We start from the raw sequence: 12116 nt of genomic DNA on the forward strand, positions 1-12116 counted from the left end.
ATTCAACTCCATTCCTATCATTTGAGCTGTTTGATTATCAAAGGTCAGTTTCCCAAACCTGTATATTCCAGGTGAAATTGTTTATTATAGTTACATTAGCTGTTTAAATATCATGTAAATATACAGTCATTTTCAAATTACCTTTGAATTAGGTGTGAGAGTTCTGTAAAACACTAAGAAATTTTCATAAAAATCTAGGATTTTGCATTCTTTCCCAATTTAACTTCTTAGTCCAATTAAAAATTAAAAGTGAAAATAGTGGTGATAGAATTATTGGTGTTGAAAAAATCATGGGCACAAACAGACATGAGGAAACTTTTGGAGTGATATATTATTTTGATTGTGGTACTGCAGTGATCATTTCTTGGGTGCAAATATATGTAAAACTTATCAAGTTGTATATACTATATATACTATATATACTATATATATACTATAAATATATGTAAAACTTATCAAATTGTATATACTATATATACTATAAATTTACACAGTTATTGTATGTCAATTATACCTTAATATGTAAACAACACACAAACTTACAGATACACACACCCAACAAAAATTTAATAAGACTGACAAAACCAAATTTTGTGAGGTTATTGAGTAACCATAACTCTGATACATTGTTGATAGGAATGAAAGAAAAGTGTTTCCAAAGTGTCAGTTTCATACAAAACTAAACACACATCACCTTATGACCAAGTAATTCCATTCCTAATTATTTACCCAAGAGAAAGGGATACACAAGAGATTGTTCAAGAAAGTTCTTAACAGTTTTATTTCTAACAGCTAAAAACTGGAAATAGCTCAGGTGTCCATCAGCAGGAGAATGGATAAACAGAATGCAGCATCCATACAACTCAGCAATACTACTCAGCAGTAACAAGAAACAAACTACCCATGCACTCAATAACAAGATGAATCACAAAATATTATCTAAGTAAAAGAAGCCTTATATAAGAATACATCTGTATGATCCCATTTATATGAAAAGGCAAAACTACTCTATGATATAAAAAAGCAAAACAATGATGTCTCTTGGGGGTGGCAGGAAGGAACGTGAAGACATCTTCTGGAGTTATAATGCTCTATATCCTGAAAGAGCTTACACAGTTTAGCCGGATTACACAGAGACATGTATTTGTCAAAACTCATGGAATTGTGGGTACATTTAAGATTTCTGCATTTCATTGTAAATCTTACTTCAAAATGAAAAAAAAGAATTATAATTAAATATTGAACCTTGGTAATGATATGCATGCTCAAGTGTTTGGGGATAAAACATACTAATGTATGCCACTTTAAAACTCAACAAAAGATGGTGGGATGGATGGATATGTTAATAAGCCATATATAATGAAATGTTAACAGAATCTAGGTGGTAGGTATGTGGGTATTCATTGTACAACTGTTCCAGCTCTTCTATGTGTTTTAAAAGCTTCATAACAAGATGTTGAGGAAAAATCAGTTTGTAAGGTAGTAGGGATTCCATTTTTTGCATATTTATGTATGTCTGTGTGTTCATCGACATGCACATATGAAGCATATACATGTATATATTTATGTATGTTGTATATGCAACTATTCCCTCTCAATCAGATCCTTCCAATTCACTTTAAACATACTCAAGTTCCCCCTATCCCCAAATGGTACAAAACAAACAAAATAGAAATCCCATCCTCCTTCAGCTACTACTAGGTCATATAAAGAGATGAGCATACTTCTGGTGTCCATGTCTTCACCTACTCCATTCTGGCTTGTGCCCCCAATACTCCAGCAAAATGGCTCTTACTCAAAGATTTCAATGATTTCCAAGTCAGTACATCAAATGGATATTTTTAAATCCTCATCCTTTGAAGAATGTAAAATATTAAATTTACCCACTTTTCAATTTGGAATGAGGGAAGCAAACTTTTTTGGTATGTAAAACAAGCATTTTTAAAAAGAAGAGCTCAATTTCATACTACGGCCAAGTTAGAATATACGAGGGGAAAACTTACGGGATGAGATCAGAAAAAAGGAAAACAAAATGAAGAAGTTACTACTATAGTTCAAAGAGTAATTGCCAATGGTCTATTTTCATAGAACATTTTCACCTAATTCTACTACATTTTGAGCTCATTAACTATTGTCCACATTTCTTCAACTGGGTTAGTCATCCTATCTACAGAAGCTCTATCTTAAATGGATCTCCCCAAACTGCCTATTTATGTAGAAATTATTTTCTGAGTTACAAGAATAATAACCAGAGAACTAGGTCCTCAAGGATCAGATAAATCCAGCTATGTATCAAAATTAGTACAAAAACTATTTCCTAATCTTGAGAAGGTGAGCCCTCAAAGATATTCATAGCAGCACTGTCATAGCATATAATACAACTCAAAGCCTTCCAATGATTTCAGTGTGTCAGAAAATATAAAATTGTGCAGTAAAATCACTTTTAAAATAATCTTATAAAATGTAAAATAAAGGGAATTTCTTTGTGACATGAGCTTCCAAGATGAAAGCTTAATATGAGCCTAACATGTGCAGAAGAATTTGAATTGTATTTAGTAGGTTTAGGGTAGCGTTTCCCAAATTGCAGGTCACTTTTTGTAGCACCCTCATGTTTCTGATTTTGAAGATGAACAGGCATTGACTAGTCAAAGACATGTGGGAAAGAACATTCTAGCATGGGCAAAAACAGTAAAAGTATATGTAAAGACAGTCACAGAAGGGCTTTATTATTTATTTTCCTTTAATATTCATCTGCATATCTTGGTCACAGATGGTAGTTTCCAAAAGGCTCCTATCTTTATTCTTGGAACCTCTTCTCCTGAGAAAGTAAGTTCGTTTTATTCCACAAGCAATTATTTAACACCTTCAATGTGCAAGCCTAGAACTATGTGCACTGCCTGAGATTAAAGGAAAATAGATTATGGCTAATAGAAACACACTATGATCACTGAGGGATTTAATTTTACCCTAGCTTTTTACACCAGAGCTTTATACATAGCTATTATTTGGCTATTTTCAAATGTTAAGCTTAATTTTTCGCTTACCTTTGAACTCCACTAACGATGGAGGTGTCATGAAGAATAAAGTAGCTTAAATTCAATTGTAAAGATGGAAACACAGAAGGACTTAATCACACTAGACAAACACTCCTGAAAATCCAGAGTGATTGCTTAGTATAAAGTCTAGGTTCAGAACTCTAATCTTTTTGGATTATAAACCCTTGTGGTACACAGCTTCGGACAAGGCTCCCAATAAGCCCCACCTGTTGGTATCCACAACTTTATTTAATGTCCCCCCTTCAGCCCAGTATGGGCTGAACCTCACAACCTGCTTCTAATGATGTGAATATGGCAAAAATGAAGGCTGTCTCTTCTGTGATTAGGTTACAAAAGACCATGACTTGTGTCTCACTAGTAGTGCTCTCTCTTGCCTGATCACTTGTTCTCCCTGTTCTCCCTGTAGCATGCTTCCACACTGTGAGAAGCACCATGAAGAGGTCCATGTGGTAAGGAACCAAGGAAGGGCTTTGCCAATAGCTCACAAGAAACAGAGGCCTCAGTCCAAGAACTCACAAGGAACTGAATCCTGCAACAACCACACAAGCTGGGAAGTGAATCTTCCCTAGTCCAACCTTGAAATAACTGCAGCCTTATGAAAGGCAGAGCCAGAAGACCCAGCTAAATGGTACCCAGATTCCTGACTCACAGAAACTTTAATATGATAAATGTGTATTGTTTTAAGCTGCTACATTTTGGAATAATCTGTTATACAGCAATAGATAACTAACATAGAGCCTATCTGCAGAAAAGTATATACATATACAAATTCTGGCACACATTTTAGAGAAATAGGAGGCCTCTTTGAAGTCCACCAATAGAACTCCTAGTGGCCCAGAGATTCCAGACTAAGAAATTTATGCTATGATAAACTCCCACAATATGCACAAAAGGCCTGAAGAAGTCAATTTAACCATGCTATGTAGCTTAACAAATGTCAGAATGCTTTCCTTCCATAAGGTATTACTAAGAAAGTTAAATTACTCTAAATATAATTGATATCTTAGTACTAGTATTACCAAAGGTAAAAACAAGTCATTATACTATAACATCATTTTAAATAATGTATTTCATAGGTACTAAATAAATATTGAAGATAAAAGAATGACTAAACACCATCCTTAAGTACTGTGTGAGACAAACACATACACACACACACACACACACACACACACACGAAACAATTATAAGATCTGCGATACAAACAGAAATTTCCATATGGTATCCATTCATGTATGTAATATATATGATATAATATGTATGACTTTATTGAATTTTAATTATAAAGTAATTAAAATAAATACCTGTACTGTTTTTCCAAGTCCCATGTCATCACCAAGAATACACCCTCTTCCTTGGATGAAGTGTTCATAGAGAAACAGGGCTCCTTCCCTTTGGTAGTCTCTCAAATACCTATTAATAGTATAAGGAATAGAGTCTCCATTTCCAGATAATTGAAAAGCAACAGCAGATGATGGAAATTTTCTGTCTGGAAAATAAGGTTTTTCCAAATCTTCATCATCAAATATAAAATTCCTGGAGCTATCTTTAACAGATTTCACTTCTTGAAGTCTTTTAAGAGGTACTTTCCTTTCTTGAAAATCTGAATATAAGATGACTGCAAATGACTTCCCATTTTCATCCACTGTGATAGATTTTATGCTTGCTTCACAAAGTTTTTCATTATCTGGAGAAGGGGCGAGACATCTTTCTCCTAGATGCCATATATCTATAATAATAAAAGAGAAAATAAACTTGCCAAATCTAACTTATAAAGTAACACCTCATTTATCCACTGCTATGAGAAAAAAGTGTTCCTCACATAAATACCCTTTCCAAAATCTGAAACAAGATAAATTATACTTATAACATGTATAAATATTTTCCTAAAGTATATTTTCCTCAAGTATATTATCATAATAAAGGGTACATAATTTATTTCCAGTTTTTCTCACCTTGGCTGTGTGTCATAATCTCCCCATATATGCTTCGTCTGTTGATTCTGATTCAGTGGATATGGGCCATGGGCATTTGGTTTTATTATTGTGTTTGGTTGTTACTGCTGAATTCAAAAGGTGACTCTGATGCACAGCCAGGATTGAGAACCACTTATTTAAATATTCATGATGACTCATGAACATCCGGTATAACGTTCATGATATGGTAGAGTAACACTGAATAGGACCTGGTAACAGGTAAGCTAAAATCCTCTGAACAGCAATATTTTTGTGATTCTTCTGTCTGCTTTTTTAGTTACTCCATCTCCTTTCTCTGAAGACAGCTGTTTCTTCTCACTGTCAATATTGCTGCTTCTAAAATGTTGCTTGAATCTGTATACAACTAATCAAGGGAATCTCCCAACTCAACTAGAGTGATATGTACCAGCTTTGTCACAGCTTTTTCCCTTCTAGGTTTTGAAGAGCCAAGGTTTTTAAAAAAGAGATGAATTCTAAGATCGCTTTCTGCTAAGACTCTATTATTCTTTGAAGAGTCTGACTTGTCTCTATGTACAAATTTATTCTGTGCTTAACTGTAGAGCTATTTTATTTTCTATTCAGAAAATAAAGCACTGTGAATGAGGAAAAGGGCCTCTACAGAGTATACTGTTGGTACAATTAAAAGGTACCAAATAGAGGAAATTAAGTAAAAATAATTTCCCAAATGGAATTTCTTATAGCAAGAATCCCAGAGGAATTGTATAGCTACAATTTTAAGGATACTAGGAATTATTTTTCTCACTTATTTGTCATTGAGATCATATATCATTGGTAGTTTCCCAGGGACTTCCTATTGATGCTGAATTAGGCTTGTATAACATTCATGATTATAACTAGTACATCTATATTCTCTTCAGCAAGAAGAGCTCATTATACTATTCCTCATCAGTTGTTCCTCAAAAGTAAAACCATTATTCTAATTTTGATAAGGTTGTTTTTATATAACAATCAGCAAAAAAAATCTGTTCTCCCACTCTAATCTTTGCATCCAAACTGTTTGAGAATTGTTACATTATTCTAAAAGAGAAGAGTTTTAATGTGAAAATAAAACATTTATTCACTATACAGGGATAAAAAATAGGTTGATGGGCCCTATTTTCATAACAGTACTGTTTGAGCCTTAAAACCTACGTTTAAGCCTTGCAACAATTCTTAATACATTATTTGTTTCACATGCTTTGTCTACCTATCCAGCAAACGCCTTCTAATTTTTAAAGACTTAATTCATTAATTTATTTATTATTCAACATATATGATTTAACACCAATTATTTGCTAGAACTGTACCACACAGTTAAAATGAAGAAAACCAATGCCAAAAATGATAGTGATTAAACCTTGCTTAGAACTAGTCTTTCCAAATCTCATTAAAAGGCCATCATTGTCTAACCAACTTTTCAAGGTAGAAAACCTTTAGTCAGCCCTTATTCCTCTTTATATATTAGTCCCTACATCCTCTCCATCAGAATGTCCTGCTGGCTCTACCTAAAAAAAAAAAAAAAAAAAAGCATCACTTTCCTCCATGCCACCATCACTTTAAAACAACTGTTGGTAAACTTTTTCTGTAGAGTCAGATTTTAGCTACTTGTTATTTTACATCTTGCAGGCTATACTGTCTGTTGCCCTTGTAACACAAAAGTAGCCACAGACACATAAACAAATGGGTATGGCTGTGCTCCAGTAAAACTTTATCTACAAAAAAACAAGTGTCAGGCTGAATTCGGCCTTGACTGTAATTTGCCAAACTTTGGCTTTCTCCTAAATTACTGCTACAAATTCCATTCTCTATCCTCCATTCTCTAACCATTCTCTCTGCTGACACTATTTCCCTCTACAATCCATTTTCCACATAGCAGCAATAGTGACTATTTAAGAATATAAATTATTAGTAAATCTTTAATTTAAAATCTTTTAATAATGACCCACTGCACAAAGAATAAAGTCCAAGCTCCTTACTATGGCCTGTAAGACCCTGTATGATCTTCCCCTACTTACCTCTCCAACTTAATCTATCAATTTTTCCCTTGACTCAAGCATATTAAGCAGGTCTTTTCTCAGGTGTTTTTATGTCATCACCTCAGAGATTTTATCTCAGACCACCTTATTTAAAGTAGGGAACCCCACTATGCTGTACTATTTTACTGCCTCTGTAGCACATATCACAATGTTTAATTATCACGTTTACTTTTTTTATCTGCCTCTCACTAGAGAATAATATCTTTTCCAAGAAAATGTCTGTATTCTTCAAAATTTTATCCCCAGGACCAGCACACAGTAGGCATTCAATAAAAGAGCTGAATTTATTAACAAAAACACATCCTTGATCTCATAGAACCTTGACATCTAATGAGAAAGACAAATACTCAAAAGTTCACACACATGAAATTGCTATAAGTGCTTTGGCAGAACAAAGTGCTGTAAGAAAGAAGTACTGAGGAAACAGTTTAAAAAGTAAGGAGATCTAGGGGCTTCCCTGGTGGCGCAGTGGTTGAGAGTCCACCTGCTAATGCAGGGGACACGGGTTCATGCCCCGGTCCGGGAAGATCCTACAGGCCACGGAGCGGCTGGGCCCGTGAGCCATGGCCGCTGAGCCTGCGCGTCCAGAGCCTATGCTCTGCAATGGGAGAGGCCACGGCAGCGAGAGGCCCGCGTACCGCAAAAAATTAATTAATTAATTAATTAAATAAAATAAAATAAAGTAAGGAAATCTAAGAAGAGAATATCAGTCAGAGGGCACATACAGCATGTGCAAAATCCTCATGGGCTTCACACAACAACTTACAGAAGTCTATTTGGTTCCTGAGTTTGGGTAATTTCTAGAACTAAATATTAATAGATTCAGTTAAGTTTGAGCAGGGCGGTTATCTCTCAGTATTCAAACTCCAGAACAAATAGCTTCAATTAGGATGATTTCCTATTGGACTGAATAGGGGTAAGGCTCCTTATGATCTGGTCCCTGTGTTCCTCTTTAACTTCATTTCCTCCCTCTCTCCTGATTTCATTCCAAACTGGCCTCCTTGCTATTCCCCAATCATGGTAAGCATACTCCCACCTTAGTCTCCTGAGATTTCTGTTCCTCCCGCCAACGCTCCTCCTAAATACCAAAGTGACTGATGCTTTCACTTCATTCAGGGTTCTGTTCAAATGGCATCTCCTCAGAGGTATCTTCTCTGACCACCCAATCTAACATAGCACTCCCCGCCACTCTCTCTTCCTTCACCCTGCTTGATACCATTTTCAGAGAAAAATATGAACTGTCTGTTATTGTTTATCTCAACTTAAATATAAGTTCCCCAGAGCAGGGACTTGTGTTCACTGCCATATTCTGGGCACCTAGGACAATGTTTGAAACTCAAATACTTATCAAATTAACAAATATTTATATATAGCTAACATTTTGAGGGCTTATGTGTGCCAGGCATGCAATTTAGATGTAGTAGTTCATTTGAGCCTCACAGCAACCCTTCATGTAAGTAATATTATTAGTTCCATTTTACAAATGGTGAAACAGATAAAGGTTAACCATGGTCACACAGCTAGAAAGTGGCAGAGCCTGGATTTGAGCCAAGCTATCTGAACTTGTAACTACAATGCTGTACCAGTTCACACGTGAATGAACAATTCCTTGGAACTGAGTAGCCCTGCCTCTTTTAAATGAGGTATGAGCATTCCAGTCACTATAATCTCCACTCAGCAGCTTCATCCATTTATTTCACCTGCCAGGTTTCTATAGGTATTTATATTTGTGGTCCCTGAGTTATAGTGTCATCAATTCCTAGCCGTCAGAGCTGAGGCTTGTTACTTAAACGTCTCTGAACTTTAGTTCTGAATCCCTCATCTATTTAATGAGATCAGTATCTTCCTCAAAGGAAAACATGTACATAAACAATTAGCATATTTCTGGGCACGGAACAAGCATTCAATATCTGGTAGCTTTTGTTATGTCACTATTAATAATGAAAGCTATTAATTTAGGGTCAAGAAGCCATCCCAGATGACTTGTGGCAGATAACCATACCCTCCTTAAACCCTCTCTTGGTGACCCATTAAAGGTGATCCTGACTCAGTACATCATATATTAAGCTCTTTGTGTAATAAACTGAACGAAATATCTCAACCTTTATTCACCTACTTAATAACAAATCTACCATTCACTAAGAACTGAGGCATACAAGAACAGAGAATAAAAATACCAAACATTTACTTAGGGTTTACTATGAGCCAGACACTGGGTCACATAAATGCTCTGCTTAACACCATCTTATTTAATAATCACAAGAACTCACTCAGCAAAGATAGCAGTTTTACAGACGAGGAAACCACCCAAAGTTGCTCAGCAAATGACTGTCAGAGCCAGCACTAGATCCCAGGGCAGTCTGACTTCAGAGTGCAGGTTCTCAACTCTGAATCACAAAGAACTGTCCCAGCCCTAGAGGTGGTTCACAATCTCCAGCTGTCACTCACAGGAGCCGCAGGGTAAAACCGCAACCCCAAGGGAACTGGCAGGAACAGGTCCAACCCTACGCAGTAAAGACAGTTGTCTGGGGAGAGAGGGGAGCTCGGAGCTTATACCTTTGCTGTCGGTTTCCGCGCGGGGCTTCGGGACAGAGTCCATCTGGCCAGGGGGAAGGGCCTGGCAGCCTGGTTACATTTAACACCTGACATGCGGCGGAGGACCGCCAGGAGGAGGCTGGCGGGCGGACGGCGGCCAACTCCAGCTGCCGCCGCCCTCTGTACACAGCCCCCCGCCCCCGAAGCCCGACGTCACGGGATGAGAGGGAGCAAAGGTGGAGCCTGACGGGGTCCAGGGAGAAGGGCCGGTTGCGTTCGAGACAGCGGCAGAGCCGGAGGGCGCTGTGGAAGCTGGCAAGGCGGCGCTCACCTAATCGTCTGGGGCTCCGCCGCCGGGGGAGGACAACAAGCAGGCAGGCCGACCCCCTAACCTCCCTCTCAGTAATAGGCTTCGCTCTGGGACCCACCACAACTTCCAGCCCTGACTCGGAAAATCCCGCGAGAACTGGCTCCCCAACTGTTTTCGGGATCTCACGAGAACAAAATCTTGGTTGACATGGGCGGAGCGATCTTCCGGCCGTCTTTCCTCTAGGAAACCGGTAACACAAAGAACCGCGATAGTTGCAAGTATCGCGAAGTTTCATATCGCCTGCTAGCCTGCAGCGGCTCTTGCGTTTGCGGAGAGACGCAGAAAGATGCTCGTGGGGGTGGGCCTGCAGTGGGTCTTTTAAGGACCGGTAAGGAGGATGACGGCCTGGCAGGTTACCGTCGTCCCCGCAATCGTATCTTGTGGCTTATATTAGGCGCTTGGTTCCTTCGTCGAGTTGCCGGACGCCCAGGGACTTTAGGAGGCGAGCGGTTCCCGCTTGGAGTGCCGCCTCAGCCGTGTGGACACCGACGGCTCAGGACACCCAGAGGAGGCATATCTTCTTAGGTCATATACTAAAATGTAGTTAAGTTATAAATAACTTTTCTGAGTACAGAACCTGCAACACATGCCCTAAGTAGAAGGCAAAGGTAAAGATAATATGAAAACTTGAAAGTGTTTTTTCGTGTACCATCCCAAGTGGTTTGTATAACACGTTATGGGTAAACACTAAGCAAACCATCAGGCTGTTTTGGTAAGCATCTTCAGGGCAGCATACCACTCAGGAATTAATGAATACTGCTCATCTAATACTTTTCCAGACGTTGTATGTAGATTAATCCAGAAATGCTTCCTCACATGTTAAAATGTTTTTGTATGCTGTAGGATATTTCATTGAAGTAGATTAGCCCGCATGGGCATGTATTAGTTTCCTATGGCTGCTGTAACAAATTACCAAAAACTTAATGGCTTAAAACAGCATATAAGTGTTATCTTATAGTTCTGTAAGTCAGAAGCCCTACATTGGTCTCATTAGGCTAAAATCAAAGTGTCAGCTGGGTTGCCTTCTTTTCTGGAGGCTCTGCAGAGTATGTTTCCTCGCCTTTTCCAGCTTCTAGAGGCTATACACATTGCTTGGCTCATGGACACCCTTCTGTCTTCAAAGCCAGCAATGTTGCATCCCCCTGACCTTTCCATAGTCACATCTCCCTTTAATTGCAGCAGGGAAAGACTATTTGATTTTAAGGGCTCGCATGATAAGATTGGGTCCACCAATAATCCAGGATAATCCTCCCATATCAAGGTCTATACCCTGTTTCACATCAACAAAGTCCCTTTGCCATATAAAGTAACATATTCATGGGTTCCAAGGATTAGCATGTGAATATCTTTGGTGGATCATTATTCTGCCTACCACAGGGTCTTAATGAGAAAAACTATATGGCTATTTGCTCTGTAAATAGGTATCCATTCTTTGACAGATACTAAAAATTAGCGTGTTTTCATAAAATGCTTCATCTAGAATAGCACTTGTTTCTGTTTACCAGCAGGTAAAAATTTTGTATGGAAGAGAAACATCTAATTCATCCATTATGTTGGTCCTCACACGTGGCTAAGAGGTTAAGTCATTTAACCCCACTGCTTCAGTGTCCTCACCCATGACAGATTAATAATAGGGTTATTGTAAAAATTAAATAAAATAAATAAAACACCTGAAAAAATACCTAGTCACAGTAAGGATTTAGTATTGCAATATACGCTTGTTATCAATAGAATGCATCCACTTGAAAGTTGAATTCTGCATAGCCATTTCTTCAATTTAATATTTTGGCTAATAGTTGATAGTACATTAGTTAGATTAGAATTTTAGACTAGATTCTAACTTAAACTCCATGGATTATAAGGCATATTTTCTAGGTGCAGCTGAAAAAAACTCATTGTAATTGTTACTCTTGATTTTAACATGCATCTTGATATTGGAAATTCTAAAATGTAGGGAAAAATCTTCTCGGAATTGGAATTGATGAAATATATCTGTTTTACTTAAATTCTGTTCACATTGTCCTTAAAATCAATAGCAATTGGAAACATCAGTCAAGCTTACTTTTTTTTTTCCTGCAACTATCAGAGAAGAAATTTGATTTTTTTCCCCTATTGAAATGACTAGTTGTGTGATGTTGTCTTA

The 12116-nt window shown here is 37.6% G+C and overlaps 1 protein-coding gene across 3 annotated transcripts in view; it reads right to left on the minus strand.

Annotated features, from left to right (window-relative positions):
• The window catches only part of ERCC6L2 (ERCC excision repair 6 like 2), a 140388-nt gene extending 130165 nt beyond the window's left edge, over window positions 1-10223 (minus strand). The window contains exons 1-2 of one of the 3 annotated variants that reach the window (XM_089913020.1): window positions 9935-10223; window positions 4361-4785 (exon numbers count right to left, since the gene is read on the minus strand). In XM_089913020.1, the coding sequence (XP_089769146.1) occupies window positions 4361-4785; window positions 9935-10208 (699 nt within the window). In that variant the 5' untranslated portion in view covers window positions 10209-10223. Of the gene's footprint in view, window positions 1-4360; window positions 4786-9624 lie in introns of those variants that run through there. The other 2 variants (XM_022558976.2, XM_022558978.2) reach the window with 2 other exon arrangements.
• Window positions 10224-12116: the final 1893 nt, after the last annotated feature.

Source organism: Delphinapterus leucas, chromosome 6 (assembly GCF_059928025.1).
Source record: "Delphinapterus leucas isolate spDelLeu-1000000601 "Yukka" chromosome 6, BTC_Dleu_Yukka2, whole genome shotgun sequence".
Classification (NCBI taxonomy): Eukaryota; Metazoa; Chordata; class Mammalia; order Artiodactyla; family Monodontidae; genus Delphinapterus; species Delphinapterus leucas.